The 17,922-nt window shown below is 39.8% G+C and overlaps 1 protein-coding gene across 1 annotated transcript in view; it reads left to right on the top strand.

Moving 5' to 3' along the window:
• Positions 1 to 17,151, top strand: part of LOC133091058 (cytochrome P450 2C18-like) — a 47,705-nt gene extending 30,554 nt beyond the window's left edge. Inside the window, 3 exon segments of the mRNA XM_061189906.1 lie at positions 6,176 to 6,363; positions 15,040 to 15,181; positions 16,946 to 17,151. Coding sequence (XP_061045889.1) covers positions 6,176 to 6,363; positions 15,040 to 15,181; positions 16,946 to 17,151 — 536 coding nt within the window.
• Positions 17,152 to 17,922: the final 771 nt, after the last annotated feature.

Genomic DNA, 17,922 nt, shown 5'->3' with positions numbered 1-17,922 from the left:
CCCAGCATTATGAGAGAGTATCATACTGCATATTGCTAGTCTAAGAAAGGACCAAAATTCAAAGTTCCAAGTACAGTTTCTACTCAATGCATATGGCTTTTCTACCATTGTAAAGTGGAAAAAACTGTAAATGGTACTGTCATAAGTTGGGGACCATCTGTATTTCTGCTGTATTCATTTTGTTCCATTGATCTATGTGTCTGTTTTTATGCCAGCATTCTACTGTTTTTATTACTGTATCTTTGTAATATAGTTTAAAATCAGAAAGTGTGGTGCCTCCAGCTTTGTTTTTCTTTCTCAAGATTGTTTGATTTGTTCAAGGTTTTTTTGTGGTTCCATATGAATTTTAAGATTTCTTTTTCTATTTCTGTGAAAATGTCATCAGAATTTTGATAAGGATTACATTGAATCAGTAGATTGCTTTAGGTAATGTGGACATTTAGAGAATATTCATTCTTCTAATCCATGACTGCAGGATATCTTTTTATTTGTGTTCTCTTCAATTCTTTTTAATCAGTGTTTTATAGTTTCTGATGTACAGATCTTTCACCTCTTTGGTCAAATTTATTACTAAGTGTTCTATTCTTTTTGATGGTTTTATAAGTGGATTATTTTTATCATTTCTCTCTCAGATAGTTCATTGTTAGTATATAGAAACATAACTGATTTCTATACACTGAGTTGTATCTTGCTATTTTACTGAATTTGTTTATTAGTTCTAACAGTTTTTGGTGTAGTCTTCAGGATTTTCTATATATAAGATCCTGTCATTGTAAATAGAGACAATTTAACTTCTTCCTTTACAAAATGGATGCCTTTATTTTTCTTGTCTAATTGCTTTGGCTAGGACTTCTAGTACTATGTTAAATAAAAGTGGGGAGAGTAGGCATCCTTGTCTGGTTCCTGATCTTAGAAGAATAGTTTATAGTAATATTAATCAAATAATTATATTTGCTTTATTGGAATAATATCAGAAAACACCTTTTGATAAAAATCCATCAATGTTGGTATAATTGGGTTAAAATATTCCTTAATAAACTGAGAGTTAAAAGGTTCTGGCTCAAAAGAGCAGGAACAAAATGGTGGGGTCATAATTTCATGTACTATTTGTTTCATTGGATTAAAAACATCATGCTATACATTTCATTTGGTCTCCAATATTCATTAAAAATTATAAATGGTTTAAAATAAATACAATTATACAGCAAATATATTTTACCTCTTAAAAAAGAAAGAATAGCTTGTAGCATTTTACCTTTTTTTTGGTTAACCATCCACTCTTCTCTTTACTTATTTATTTATTTTAAAATTAAATGCTTTATTGAGGTAACATTGGTTTATACCATTATATATGTTCCATGTGTACAACATCACATTTTGTATACACTGCAGTGTGCTCACCACCAAAAGTTTAGTTTCCATCCGTTCACCATACAGTTGACCCCCTTTACCCATCTTGCCCTCCCTCCACTCTGCTTCCCTTCTGGTAACCACTACTCCGTTCTGTGTATCTATGTTTTTGTTTTTGTTATGTTTGTTTGTTTGTTTGTATATTCCACATGTGAATGGAACCATACAGTATTTGTCTTTCTCTGACTGGCTCATTTCACTTAGCATAATACCCTTAAGGTCTACCCATGTTGCAAATGGCAAGATTTCTTTCTTTCTTTCCTTCCTTTCTCCCTCCCTCCCTCCTTCCCTCCTTCCTTCCTTCCTTCCTTCCTTCCTTTCTTTCTTTCTTTCTTTCTTTCTTTCTTTCTTTCTTTCTTTCTTTCTTTCTTTCTCTCTCTCTTTCACTGAGTAGTATTGCATTGTATATATACCACATCATCTTTATCCATTCATCTGTTTATGGCCACATAGGTTGTTTCCATATCTTGGCTATTTTAATGCTGCAGTGAACATAGGGGTGCATATATCTTTTTAAATTAGTGTTTTCATATTTTTTGTATAAATACCCAGAAATGAAATAGCTGGATCCTATAGTAGTTCTATTCTTAATTTCATTAGAAATCTCCATACTCTTTTCCATAGTGGCTGAACCAGTTTACATTTCCACCAACAGCATATGGGGATTTCTTTGTCACTGACTTTTGGCAGTTTTAATATAGTGTGTCTTGGAGAAGGTCTTTTTGCATTGAGGTAATTAGGTGTTCTCTTAGCTTCATGCACTTGTATATCCAGTTCCTTTCCCAGGTTTAGGAAGTTCTCAGTTATTATTTCTTTAAATGAACTCTCTGTTCCCTTCTCCCTCTCTTCTCCTTGTGGGATACCCATTATCCTTATGTTGTCCTTCCTAATGGATTCCAATAGTTCTTTTAGAATTTCTTCAATTTTTTTTAACACCTTATTTCTCTCTCCTCTTCAAACAGAATCATGTCTAGATTTCTATCTTTGGGCTCCCTAATTCTCTCTTCCATGGGGTGCCCTATTTCCAATGCTTTATAACAGCGGTCCCCAACCTTTTTGGCATCAGGGACGGGTTTTGTGGAAGACAGTTTTTCCACGAACGGGGGCGGTGGGTGATGGTTCAGGCAGTAATGTGAGCGATGGGGAGCGACGGGGATCGGCAGATGAAGCTTCGCTCACTGGCCCACCACTCACTTCCTGTTGTGCGGCCGGATTCCTAACAGGTGGCCCAGGGGTTGGGGACGCCTGCTTTGTAATGTGTTCTTCATCTCATTTATTGCATGCTTCAGCTCCAGATTTTTTTTTTTTAATGTTTCAGTCTCTTTGGTAAGGTATTCTTTCTATTCATTAACTTCATTCCTTAGCTCATTGAACTGCCTGTCTGAGTTTTGCTGTATCATGTTGAGTTTGAGTTTCTTCACGACAGCTCTCTTGAATTGTCTATCAATTAGATCTCAATATTCTGTGATTTTCAGTTTGGCTCCTGGAGAATTTTTATGCCATTGTTATGATGGTGCTTGATGAGTTGTTCTTCTACTGGTGCACTTGAAGTAGCAGACACCTTTCTTCATTAGGTAAAGGTGTTTTGTCTTTCTTTTAAACTTGTTTCTAACAATTCAACAGGTTTGTAATTGGAGGCCTTTTTGTTTATTTGTTTTCAGTAGATGACACTATAGCACAAGTTTTTGGTTTCTCTTACTTCAGCTGCCTCTGGCTATATTTGAGAATTGGCACTTTCCACCCCACTGCCTTTGCCAGAGGTGTTGTTCGGTGCCCTCATTGTCACTACTTATGCCACATTGTCACTGGTGCCTTGCTGTTGCTGGTGTCACTGCTATTGCTGGCATTGCCACCTGGGGCACCAGAACAGCAGGCACCTTGTCCAGGGTCGTCTGGGCTGTGGGCTTCACTGCCGAGGGGGGAGGGTGGGAGTTGGAGGGCACTTGGAGCTATGATCATCTCTGCTCCATTAGGGGTTTTCAGGTTCATGGGTGCTGCTGCTGTGGGCGGGAGGGTGGGGGTCCAGAGTTGCAGGTGCTTCCACAGCTGAAGGGACAGAGTCACAGGTCCTGCTGCCACTTCTCAGTTCCCTGTGGCTGTGGGTGCTGTTGTGAATGGGAGGTCAGAATTGTGTGCAATGCCCCCCCTGCTACTCCTGGATTCTCTGGGGCTGTGGGCTTAGACGCCATGGCTGGGTGCCAGGATCTCAGGCATTGCCTCACTTGTTCCCTCCATTCTGCCTCCTCTATGTGTTCCAATCCACCCACCTTTAAATGTAGAGATGTGTGGAATTCTCTGGCATCCTCGTGTGTTGGGCAGAGTTCCCTTTGTTGAGTTATGGACGTTTAACTGGTTGTAGATTGAAGGTGGGGACAAAGGGAGTGTCTCACACTGCTGTAATGCTGATGTCACTCCCCTCACCATTGAGTATGTTAGCCCTGGGCTTGTCATATACGTTGAGATACATTCCTTTATTTTGTTGAGATACATTCCTTCTATACATAATTTGTTGGGAGGAGTTTTTATCATGAAAGGATGTTAAATTTTGTCCAATGTTTTTTCTGCATCTATTGAGATGACAGTATGATTTTTATCCTTTATTCTGTTAATGTGGTGCATCATATTTATTGTTTTGCATATTTTGAACCACCCATATATCTCAAGGATAAATCCGGCTTAATCATGGTATGTGATCCTTCTAATGTGCTCTTGTATTCAGTTTGCTAGCATTGTGTTGAGAATTTTTGCATCTATGTTCATCAGGAATATTGGCCTGTAATTTTCTTTTGTTGTACTTATGTCACACTGCAAAAGGAATTTTATTATTCCAGAAGTCTGAGTCCAGAAAAATGGTGTTTGCCATAAGAATTTCTTTTCAGGTCAATAGTTTTAACTTTTATGAACAATTTTTTTAAAAATTAAAAAAATTATATTTAAGCAAATTATGTTTTTCTGGGTCAGAACCCCATTGAAATGATGATAAATTAATTACAAATGAGAATTATTCCTGAAGAGTCAGGAGATCTCATGTAGGAAAATGGAGGTTTCAGAGAGGGCGCTGGGCACAAGGTTTAGAAAACATCTATTTCAAAATGGACTCGGTGGATAAAGCAGATGGGAGAGGAGACACCAAGAACAAAAGAGAAATGATAAATTGAGGCTTCCCAGTAATTAGAAAATTAATTACTAAGAGTTTGAAACATCTGCCTGAGCATTTGCAATAATTCTAAATTGGCATCTAAAAATTAGGAATTGAAATATGTGTTAAAAGACCAAGAATGTACAAAAGAGTCAACATAATCATAGTTGTCTTACTTGTACAGTATTTACATAGTCATAATGATATAAACAATGAATAGTGATATAATAAAAAATTGTGATATAAATATATTGGGGAAAATTGAGTGAGGGGAAGTTTTGTGTGTGTGTGTGTGTGTGTGTGTGTGTATGTATCTGTTTGTGGGTACTTATTTTGTATGGGGTGGTAGTTGAGATGTAAGCCCTCATTCACTTACCAGAAAGTGATTATACATTGTCTAAAAATGGATAAATCAGGAAATAAAAGTAGTAATTTTTAAAATAAATTTATTTATTTTATTTATTTTTTTATTTTTGGCTGCATTGAGTCTTCATTGCTGTGTGCAGGCTTTCTCTAGTTGTGGCGAGTGGGGGCTACTCTTCGTTGCGGTGCGAGGGCTTCTCATTGTGGTGGCTTCTCTTGTTGCGGAGCATGGGCTCTAGGCACGTGGGCTCAGTAGTTGTGGCTTGCAGGCTCTAGAGTGCAGGCTCAGTAGTTGTGGTGCACGGGCTTAGTTGCTCCGCGGCATGTGGGATCTTCCCGGACCAGGGCTCGAACCCGTGTCCCCTGCATTGGCAGGCGGATTCTTTAACCACTGCACCACCAGGGAAGCCCTAGTAATTATTTAGAAATATGAAATTTAAATTTCAGAAGAAACTGCTAGAATGTTTCAAAGTGGCCACCTTTGGGGAGTATGAGGATTAAAGAAGATAGCATTGAAAGTTGCAAATAAATACACACACAACACATGTACAGTCACACAAACCATACATACATATACATCAGTTACAGAATTTGATTTTTTTTTTAAATTAATTAATTAATTTATTTATTTTGGCTGTGTTGGGTCTTCGTTTCTGTGCTAGGGCTTTCTCTAGTTGCGGCGAGCAGGGGCCACTCTTCATCGCGGTGCGCGGGCCTCTCACTGTCGCGGCCTCTCCCGTTGCGGAGCACAGGCTCCAGACGCGCAGGCTCAGTAGTTGTGGCTCACGGGCCTAGCCGCTCCGCGGCATGTGGGATCTTCCCGGACCGGGGCACGAACCCGTGTCCCCTGCATTGGCAGGCGGATTCCTAACCACTGCGCCCCAGGGAAGCCCCAGAATTTGATTTTTAAAATGAAATTAGTACTTGATTCCTGTTTTTTCTTTCTGCGAGGACAGTAATTTCTTGAGTTAATAATGTAATATTTATATTTGAAGCATTTCATAATTTCTATTTGTATTAATGATCCTGTATGCTAATATATAGGTGTACACAGATTTATCTCAAAGCCTAGCTTGTATGAAAGTCATTTGTACCTACATTATGGCAACTCACTCTGTATGTCTAGGTGTCCTTCTGGGCATATAATTGATGTTTATAATGATGTTGGAACACCTTCACAGAGCTTTATGTAACTCTGAATTGGTATGCAAATGTGGTATGTATTTTCCTGTTTTTCCATCAGTCTCACTTGTGTCTTATCAGCTAAAGTCCAGAAAGAGATTGACTGTGTGATTGGCAGACACCAGAGTCCCTGCATGCAGGACAGGAGCCACATGCCCTACATGGATGCTGTGGTGCATGAGATCCAGAGATACATTGACCTTATCCCCACCAACCTGCCCCATGCAGTGACCCGTGACGTTAAAATCAGAAACTATTTCATCCCCAGGGTAAGATTTGTTTCTCCTGCTGTGACCTCAGTGCTCTTGAAGTTCCCATATTCACAGTGTGGTTGCAGTCCTTAAGATGAGAGAATTGCAAAAGTCATGCGTGGGGTAGCCTGATGGGTTTTGTGTTGTTTCCAATTTGTGGCTATAAACCTTTATGACAGATCTTGATTATCTGGCTAAGTTTCCCAAATTTGTTCTGCTTCTTTAATATTGTTTTGGCTACTCTTAGCAGTTTACATTTCCAGATAAATTTTAGTATCCATTTGTCAATTACCCAAAACACTCAGCTATGATTTTTATCAGGTTGATATTAAATCAGTTTGGAAAGAATTGACATCCTGACATGTTGAATCTTTCAATTCACAGATATAATTTATTTGGGCTTTCTTTAATTTTTCAGTACTGTTTTGTTTTCAGTACAGTGGCTTGCACATCTGTTATGTTTTTCTCAGATAAATAATATTTCTGATGTTATTATACATTGTATAATTTTATTTTGTTTTTGTTTTTTATTTTTTGGTCATGCCACGGTGCATGTGGGATCTTAGTTCCCGGACCAGGGATCAAACCCGCGCCCCTTGCATTGGAAGTGCGGAGTCTCAACCCCTGGACCACCAAGGAAGTCCCTACATTGTATAATTTTAAAAATGCCTTTTCGGGCTTCCCTGGTGGCACAGTGGTTGAGAATCTGCCTGCCAATGCAGGGGACACGGGTTCGAGCCCTGGTCTGGGAAGATCCCACATGCCGCAGAGCAACTAGGCCCGTGAGCCACAATTGCTGAGCCTGCGCATCTGGAGCCTGTGCCCCGCAACAAGAGAGGCCGCGATGGTGAGAGGCCTGCGCACCGCGATGAAGAGTGGCCCCCACTTGCCGCAACTAGAGAAAGCCCTCGCACAGAAACGAAGACCCAACACAGCCATAAATAAATAAATAAATAAATAAAATTAAAAAAAAAAAAAAAAAATGCCTTTTCCACTTTTTTGCTATATGGAAATATATTTGATTTTATTTTGATGACCTTATATCTAGCAACCTTTCCAAATTCATTTATCATTGCTAATAATTTGTTTGTGGATTGATTCATAATTTTTGTATATACAATTTTGCCACCTGGTTTAATATTTGTTTTATCCTTTATCTTCCAATTCTCATGACTTTAATTTTCTTTATTGCATTATCACACTGGCAGGATTTCCAGGATAGTGTTGAACAGAAGTGGTGATAGTGGCCATTGTTTAATTTATGATATCCAGGAAGAGGTGAGGGCTTAATATCTCATCATTGAGAATGATATTTTATGTATATTTTTGTAAATATTAAAAAAAGCAGATCAGGGAAATATTCCTAATCTTATTTTTGTATGATATTTTGGGATGAACTTTATTTTTTAAGAGCAGTTTTGGGTTCACAGCAATATTAAGCTGAAGATACAGAGATTTCCTATATACTCCCTGCCTCGACACATGCATAGATAGCCTCACCCATTGTCAATATCCTCTACCAGAGTGGTGCATTTTTTACCGTTGATGAGCCTATATTGGCACATCATTAGCATCCAAAGTTCATCATTTTCATTAGGGTTCACTCTTGATGTTGTACATTCTATGAGTTTGGGCAAGTGTATAATGACATGTATCCATCATTGTGGTATCATATAGAGTAGTTTCACTGCTCTAGAAATCCTCTGTGTTCTGTATCTTCATCCCTCTCTCCCCCAAACCCCCAGCAACCACTTTATACCCATTGATTAGAAACTCCCCATTTTCACGTCCCCTGCTCTTCGCAATCTGTATAATTTTTTCATAAACATGTGTACAAAACTTGACCAAATGTATTCTCTGCATTTGTTTATATGGCATATATTTTATTCTCTCTGTCTCTCTGTCGGGGTCTGTGTCTGTCTCTCATATATAAAAAGCTCAATTTGGTTTGCTACATTTTATTGAGAACATTTGTATTTATATTCACAAGAGACTGGTCTGCAATTACTCTTTCTCAAAGAATTTTTAATCAGACTTCTGATATCAAGGTAATGCTGGCCTCATAAAATAAGGTGGGTAACTTTCCATATTATGGGTATATTTTTATTATATATATATAATTGCCTCCTTTTCTTTTCTTTTGGTGTTTTCTTAGTTCTGTCTTCCCTGTACCTGATAAGTTTTGCTTAAGCTCAGATATTGCATAAGAAAAAAAATGCAGTCTCAGGTGATGTTTATCTTCTTCCAGAAAGTGTTCATCTTTCCTTCACTAGGCGGACAGAATTATATAACACCTCCTGTTTCAGAATTGGATATTAACACAGTCAAATATTGACTGTAGATGCCAGTTTACCTTTCCTAGTTTCTTCTGTCTCTGGAATCTGGAGACTAATTTTTGTCTGCAGCTTTCCAGTGCTTTCTAACACTTGGTTTCTATTTTTATTCAGACTTTCTAGTTGGTATCCTACAAGTTACTGCCATTTGAAGCCTGCATATGTTATTGTACATAAAAATAAGATGACTGAAAAGTCTACTTTGAGGGGAAAAGGATCGTGAGTTTATTAAGGTTGAAATTACTATTGCTATCTTCTGGGGAAGAGGGAATTGTGCATATCTGCGTTGTCCCATATGGTAGCCACTAGCCACATGTGCCTAGTGGGTGCCTGAAATGTGATCAGTGCAACTGAGGAACTGAATTTTAAATTTTATTTACTTTTGATTAGCTCTACTTTAAATATACATAGCCATGGATCACCGAAAGCTACTGTGTTAGAGCTGATCTAAGTTTGTTTTTTTTCCTGTAACGTGGGTTTAGAAATCCCTCCTCCTTAATTCTGCAATACTAAAAACCTGGAAAATTGAAAACAAATATAAGTTTGATGCAATTTCATTTGGTGGTCAAAACCTTACTTGAACTGAAGTGAATCTATATTCCTTATTTATGCTACTTTATGTGAATATTCATGTCCTGCTGAAGACATTTGTGAACTGTTGATAAAACTAACCTCGTTTACCTCAAAATGTTGCAAGAATTAAACCAGGTAACATGCAAAATACAAGCTAAAACTATGAGACACTATTTTCATATATCAGTGTGATGAAGTCAAAGGCTGAGAAAACCTTTTATTAGAGAGGATATGTGTAAACAAGTACTTTCAAGTGCCACTGGCAGGATTATAAATAAGTACATCTTTTTTGGGGGGGGACATTTTGGCAATATCTATTAAAAAATAAAATATGGTATCTTATAATGCAAGAATTATAATTCTTAGAATCTACTACAAGTGCTAATGAAGGAATGTCCAAAAAATTCATCCTTGCATCATTGCTTGTAATGAAAAAATATTTTGAGCTATCTAAATGTTCATTAGTAGTGTAATGGCACATTTATATTATGTAGCATGATAAGGCAGTTGTATATGTGTTGACATGGGACACTATCTAAATTATTATTATTTTTAAATTAATTAATTTATTTTTGGCTACGTTTGGTCTTTGTTGCTGCACGCGGGCTTTCTCTGGTGACGGTGCACGGGCTTCTCATTGCAGTGGCTTCTCTTGTTGCGGAGCACAGGCTCTAGGCACACGGGCTTCAGTTGTTGCAACACGCGGGCTCAGTAGTTGTGGCTCGCGGGCTCTAGAGCGCAGGCTCAGTAGTTGTGGCATACGGGCTTAGTTGCTACACAACATGTGGGATCTTCCCGGACCAGGGCTCGAACCCATGTCCCCTGCATTAGCAGGCGGATTCTTAACCACTGCACCACCAGGGAAGTCCCTAACTTATTTTAATTAAAGAAAAAAATCAAGATCCACTGGATGCTTGTCATTGGGTAAAAAAAGAAGAAAGTGATAAGTGGCATAAATGTATATAGGATTATCTGCCTGATATGCATAATATCTCTGGAAGGTATATAACTAGTTGGTGGGAATGGTTGTTTTTGGAAAGTCTAAATAAGTTTGTGTAGTTAGATGGGAAGGAGACTTACTTTTTACCATATGTGCTTTTTGTGACAATGTATTCCTCTATTTTTTACTTGCGGTATAAGTTATGTAGAAGAAAAATCACCTTTCTAAGTGTAGAGTCTAAAGAGTTTTGACCAGTATGTGAAGTTATGTAACTACCACCACAACTAAGATATAAAACATTTTCATCATCTCAAAGAGTTTCCTTATTCTCCTTTTGCAAACAATCCATTTCCCCCAGTTCTTGCCCTTGGTAACCACTGATCTGCTTTTGGTCCTACAGTTTTGCCTTTTCAGGAGTGCAATATAATGTGACATAAATGAAATAACTTGTAATCAATATATGCCTTTATCTCTTTTTTATGTGGCAGAATATGTTTGAGATTCATCCTTGTTATTGCATGTATCATTGGATTATTCCTTTTTTTTTTTTTAATGAATGCAATTCTTTTTTTTTTTTTTTTAAGACTTTATTTATTTATTTATTTATGGCTGTGTTGGGTCTTCGTTTCTGTGCGAAGGCTTTCTCTAGTTGTGGCAAGCGGGGGCCACTCCTCATCGCGGTGTGCGGGCCTCTCACTGTCGCGGCCTCTCTTGTTGCGGAGCACAGGCTCCAGACGCGCAGGCTCAGTAGTTGTGGCTCACGGGCCCAGTTGCTCCGCGGCATGTGGGATCCTCCCAGACCAGGGCTCGAACCCGCGTCCCCTGCATTGGCAGGCAGACTCCCAACCACTGCGCCACCAGGGAAGCCCTGGATTATTCCTTCTTTATCGATGAGTAATCCATCATGTGGAGTGCCACAAATTGTTTATTCATTAACTAATTGATGGATATTTGGGTTGCTTCCAGTTTTGGGCTATTTGAATAAAGGTGCTTTAAACATTTGCATACAGGTTTTTGTGTGGACATAAATTTTCATTTCTTTTGGGTAAATACCGAGGAGTGGGAATGTTGCTTAAATGTTTAACTTTATTTAAAAAACCCACCAAACTGTTTTCTAATACGGCTGTGACATTTTTCCTTCCTACTAGCAATATATGAAAGTTCCAGTTGCTGGAGGTAGGTACCCTCCAACACTTGCCGTTGTTAGTGTTCTTAAATTTTATTTTATTTTTAATTTATTATTATTTATGGCCTCTGCCCTATTTTTTGTTTTGATTGTTTCTGGTATTTATCGGCATTCCTCCAGCCAGATCACCTGCATTCTACCCAAAACAATCCAATACGTTTTGAAAACCATTTTGGAGGGGCTGTTCTTGGGTGGTGGTGGGAAAGGGAGTTTTGGCCAGAACGATATTGACTGGTAGGGAAAAAAAAAATTCAGAAAAACACCAAACCAAGTACACGCCTCTCCCCACATACACACCTGTATTTATGTGCACGCACACATGGCCGGCCAAGCCGGCCCTTGGGGGCTTTCAACAATCATCTCTACGCCTCTTTCCGTTTCTCTTGTCCTGAGTATGGGTAGGGGTGAAAGGGGAGAGATTTCAGATCTGTAAATATTTTTGAAGCGAAAAAAATAAAACATTTAAAGCATCGTTGTTAACTTTGGTGGAACTGATTGTCCGGTGTGCTAACGCTGGAGGTTTTCTCGCTTTTCCGTGGAAGAGCTTGCAGGCGCGCGTCAGACGTCTGGCTCGCCCCACGTGGAAGGTGGGGCGGGGATCAGGGGTTAAAGGTCGGGACCTTGGCGCAGCCCCGTGGAGCCGCACCCCTTTCCGCTCGCTGGTGGTGCCCATAGTCCCCGTGCGGGCTGAGGCTCAGCCCGGCTGGAAACCAGCTCCGGATCCCGCGCAGACAGGGCCAGACGGCGGGTGGAGGCAGGCCTCACTGCTGAAGCGGTGGCCTCCCCGAACGCGCTTTTTTTCAGCACAGGGAGTGCCTAGGGGTTGGCGGCAGCGAGGCGCTGTGCGACGTGGTCCAGCCTGTGACACGAGCCTCCCCTTCGAGGGCGCAGGGCAGGTGGGGCGGCGCTGCCTGGACCAGGTATAGCGCCCGACTTGCTCATCCCCCATCCTGGCGCGACAGGCTGGCAGCGCTCGCAGCTCCGGAGCCGGTGGCACAGTTGCGCGTCCTGCGCGGCCGCGGGAACTGGGCGCGGAAAGACGGCCCTTCGCCTGAGGCGTCATGAGGCCGGAGACTAGGCAAAGAAAGCTCGAGAGGCAAAGGCTCCTCCCCACACTGTTGTGTTGTTTACGGTTTGCATTGTGGCTAAGAGGCCGGGTCGCGGGCAAGCACGTGGCCGCTGGCCCTGAATGGAACCTGGGTGCGCCGTCTGTGTGCCCACCGACTTCCGCGCCCCAACACTTGCCGCCGCACCCTCTAAATTTTAGACACTGAAGTGGTTGTGTAGTGATATCTCATTTAGTTTTACTTCTATTTTCTCGGTGAATAATGATATTTGGCTTCTTTTCATGTGTTGATTGGCCATTCGTATGTGTTCACTGATAGTGTTTGCTCAAAGTCCTATTTTTTATTGGGTTGTTTGCTTTATTATTTAATTATTGCAGTTCTTTATGTATTTTGTATGCAATCCCTTTGTCATGTCTCAGTGTTGCAAATGTTTACTCCCGGTTTGTGTCTTTTTCTTTCTTTATTTGGTTTCTAAGAATGTCTTTCAAGAAGCAGAAGTTTAAAAAAAAAGCATAGTTTAAAATTTTTATGAAGTCCAATTTATCAATTATTTCTCTTATGAGTTGGGCTTTTGTGTCATATTTATTTTCCAGCACATGCTATCAAATATTTATGCTTTTCTTTTTCAAGTTTTATACTTTTAGCGTTTATATTTAGCTCTATGATCCATTTAAAGTTCATTTTTACTTATGGAGTGAAGTAATGATCATATTTCATTTCTTTTCTTTATGGTTATCTACTTGTCCCAGCACCATTTGCTGAAAATATACCTGCTTTTAAAATCTTAAAGTAACATTTTCCTGTATTATTTGTTTTAAAATATACAAGGCAATAATTTTAAAAACAAAATTATAGACCTTAAATACAATAAACTTAAGGGGTGCAATTACCCCCAATTTTGAATTTAAAAGATTTTAAAATTTAAATAGTATTTAAATGTACAATGGATATATATATATGAAATATATATGAAATTGTGTATATATCTATATTTTAACTACCTGTCTATCTATCATCTGTCTATCACACTTAACACCTAAATACTTCAGTGTGTATCTTCTAAGAACAAGTGAACAAGGACTTTATCTACATAACAATAAAAGCATTCACACTAAAGGAATTATCATCTATGCAATATTTTTTTCTAATATATATATATACTATAATTACATTTTCTCAATTATCCTAAAATATCTTGTGTAGCTTTTTTTGAAGGGGCATCTAGTGTCCAATCAAGGAACAAGTATTTAATTTGATTATCTGCCCCTTTACTCCCCTGTTATCAAGAACAGTTCCTTTTCCTATGTTTATTTCATTTTAATACATTGACAATTTCGAAGAGTCCAGGACAACTGTCATGTTAAACGTTCCTCAGTCTGGCTTTATGTGATTGTTTTCTTGAGATTAGATTCCGGTTGTGTGTATTTGGCAAGAAAGTTACTTAGGTGATGTTGTGTATGTCCCACTGCATCACATTTCGGCTGAAGACATGTAATGTCAGCTTATCCCATTATGGGTGATGCTAAGGTGATCACTTATGAAGGAGAAATCTGCCATATCTCTCCATTGCTGAGGTTCTGTTTTCATAGGTAATTAATTAAAAATCTATGGCATGGTACTTTAAGACCTTGTGAATATACTGTTTCCCAAATCATTCATCCAACAGGTTTAGCATTAATTGATGATGTTTACCTGAATTGTTGAAAAATGAGAATTTTTCTAATTTTATCATCTCTCTTTGTTTTTTTAATCTAGAATTCATCCATAACTAAGTGTTCCCCCCACATTTTAAAATTGAGAGAAACAAATTTCATCCCAAAGATAAATGCTCAGTAGTTGTTAGTGTACTTGTTGATATTATCTAAGAAGTCACTTTTCCTCTTGGGAAAATTTTCTTTCTTACTGTGGTAAAATAAGTATAACATAAAAATGACCATTTTAGCTATTTTAAAGTGTACAATTAAGTGAAATTTAGTACAGTCACAATGTTGTGCAACCATAGCTACTATCTAGTTCCAGAACATTTTCATCACTGCAAAAGGAAATCCACCACCCGTTAAGCAGTCATTGCCCATTCCTCACTCCTTCCAGCCCCCGACAGCCACTAATCTGTCTCTGTCTATATGGATTTGCCAGATGCCATTTTAAATCAGATCAGACCTCTATTTTAAAAAGCCCTATAAACAGATTCCAAATACATCTGACTTTTCAAGAGCCCTCAGAGGCTTCCATTTTAAACTATAATCCACAAATGAGATGTAAGAAAGCTGAAATGATGAAATAGAGCCAAGGGTGGGATACAGACAGCAGTGTCCAAACATTGTGATAAGTAAAGGGGATTCAGAGATCTAGCACCCAAGTAACCAAGTACTCAGTGCTTCAAATGCTATTGGAGGCCACTTTAGTAACATCGCTGCCACTGGTCTTAAAGTCATCCCTGTTTGTTACTTGGTCTGTCTGTCTGGAATTGCCGCTGCCCTTCTTTGGACCTGGGACTCCTCATCTCTAGATCAAAAGATGGGACTAAATGACTTGTAACATTTCTACCGCTCCACGACCTCTTTATAATTCATTTATCTTCATCTTTCATTCCAGGGCACGACTATAGTAACATTGCTGAGTTCTGTGCTACATGATGACAAAGAATTCCCCAACCCAGAGGTGTTTGACCCAGTCTACTTCCTGGATGAGAGTGGCAACTTTAAGAAGAGTGACTACTTCATGGCTTTCTCAGCAGGTAATAAAAATGAATTTCCTTAGGTACTTAGGGAACAAGACACCTTTCTGGAATTGGTTGGAACTTAATGATGCCCACCCTGGGGCTGGTAGAAAGGCTCTTTGTCCATGATCACGAGGACCACTTCCAATGCCCATGCGCTTCCTCCCCTCACCATACATCCGCAGTATTGGAACTTCAGGGAGGTGACCCAGTTCTTCCAAAGTGAGAAAGCTAGAAAATAGGTTGATTGAATTATGCCTCTAGCTGTATCACTGAGCTACCTAAGAGCTCCTCTTAGCAGGTGAAACTCATTTAGACTTTCCTTGGCTGCCATCAGAAACGTACATAAGTTCATAAGTTTGAGTATTTGCTATGTGATACCCCTGACTCCGCAGGCTGAGCTCTGGGGTTAAAAGTATCCACAAGCACAGAATGGGCACCAAAGTGGCTCACATCCTAGTTAGGGAAACAGATTAGTAAAGAGAACATTGAATAATGCTGTGAGAGAGGAAAGCACAGGCTGCTCATGAGACCAGAAGGGGAAGCTGCCTGTTTTCTGCTCACTCATTCGCCACAGTGAGGCATAAAATGGAATAAGGAACGTTCAAACAGAAGAAAGCGAATTTGAGCTGCCTCACAGGAGTAAGGTAAGAAGAGAGGGCAGGGCACTTTCACAGGAGCAGGACATTTCCTCTAGATTGAGAAGGTCAGAACCTGCCAACTGCAGTGTCAGGGAGTCCTTGGGAATGTGGCAGGATACTCTGCAGTGGTTCCAGAGCACCGTGATCTTCCTCCACTCATGATCTAAGTCTTGGATATTGGGTCCCCACAGCTACAGTGTGTGCTGAGTCTCTGGCCACGGACTCACCTTCATGTATTTGATGGCTTTTGATGCCTGCTTTGGGTCTTGCTCTGTATATACCAAGGTGTCGAGGACCGAGTCTTCCCTTCAAAAGCACATATTTTAGCATAGCAGAAAAATAAATAAACAGAGAATTATGATTCAAGGTGATTGATGCTTCAGTTGAAGCATGAATGTGATGTTGAAGAAACCCAGAGAGGGCAAGATTCTACTGCCTGTGAAGATCACAGAAATCATAAAGAGGAAATGACATGGGACATAGGTCCTGAAGGAAGGATAAGAGAAATGCATCTTAACCAAATGGAACAGCATGAGACAAAGCTAGGAACTTCATGGTGTGTTGGAGATTGATGAAGAGTGGATATGGCTAGCGTTGAGAGTAGATGGTATGAAGAATGGATGGAATGATACGGAGCATCATGCTGGGAACAGAATATAAAGGGCCAGCTCAACCCATTTGGACCTCATCTCATGAAACAGATGGGAGTGACATTTAATATTTTAAAGTGGGAGAGTGACACATTTAGACATGAGATTTTGAAAGCACATGAAGGAAAAAAAACCTTTGGCTGAATTTTGTGCCAGAGGTAGAAAGGGAAACACATATATATGAGTTCCCTCCTCTCAGTCCTTCTTCTTTCAACTCATCTGGACAAGCAGAGTGGGGGTGTTTCTACAAAGATTAATGGAAATTAGAAATGGAAAAGAGCAGTTATAATGTGGGAATGCATGATGAAGTGCTTGATGTAGAGCTGACACTCAATATTTGTTGAATGAAAGGTTCCCATGAAGATATTAGGTGAATAGCGAGTGTGTCTGTCCTTCTGTCCATCTGCCTATCTAACCATCCTTCCAGCCCACCATCTGTTCAGTCATTCTTACATTTTGTGACAGTTCAAAACACAGTGTTCAGGGAACAGATACCCTATGTGTGTTATTTTTGGGAAAACGAAATTGTATGGGAGAAGGCCTGGTCCGCATGGAGCTGTTTTTATTCCTGACCAGCATTTTACAGAAATTTACCCTGAAATCTGTGGTTGACCCAAAGGACATCAACACCACCCCAATTTCTAGTGGGTTTGGCCGTGTTTTGCCCTCATACCAGCTCTGCTTCATTCCTGTGTGATGAAGGGCAGACTATCTGGCTGCTGCCGTGCTGTTGTCTGTAACTCACTCTCCTTTGGGGCGTCATTCACCTCCTCCTCGCTACCAGGGATGCTCTTTCTGACCTCCCATCTCATATCTCCACATTCTCTCAATATCCAGCAAATATCCAACCTCCATTAAAAGAAAGTTTACTGGGCTTCCCTGGTGGCGCAGTGGTTGAGAATCTGCCTGCTAATGCAGGGGACGCGGGTTCGAGCCCTGGTCTGGAAGGATCCCACATGCCGCGGAGCAACTGGGCCCGTGAGCCACAACTACTGAGCCTGCGCGTCTGGAGCCTGTGCTCCGCAACAAGAGAGGCCGCGATAGTGAGAGGCCCGCGCACCGCGATGAAGAGTGGACCCCACTTGCCACAACTAGAGAAAGCCCTCGCACAGAAATGAAGACCCAACACAGCCAAAAATAAAATAAATAAATAAAAATAGTAAAACTCCTCCCTAATTAAAAAAAAAAAAAGTAAATTAGAAATAGTTTAAAAAAAAAAAAAGAAAGTTTACTGAGTTTTACTGCACAGATGTATGTGCTGTCTTTATATTCTGTAACACTTGTACTGACTGCCACATATGCTCATACTTACCTAAGAGTTGGTACTATGTTATCACTGTGAAACAGAGTGGAATGATTAGTGTAAGCCAATACATGGCCATTTGTCCTCCACGTGTTCGAAATAAAAAACGTCAGTATTTGCTGAGCCAGTCTCAGACTTTCCTTCTTTTGTACCTAATGCAGGTAA

This window comes from Eubalaena glacialis, chromosome 1, assembly GCF_028564815.1.
Source record: "Eubalaena glacialis isolate mEubGla1 chromosome 1, mEubGla1.1.hap2.+ XY, whole genome shotgun sequence".
Lineage (NCBI taxonomy): Eukaryota > Metazoa > Chordata > Mammalia > Artiodactyla > Balaenidae > Eubalaena > Eubalaena glacialis.
The sequence above is the reverse complement of the archived record's forward strand: the minus strand, read 5'-3'. Positions and strand labels throughout refer to the sequence as shown.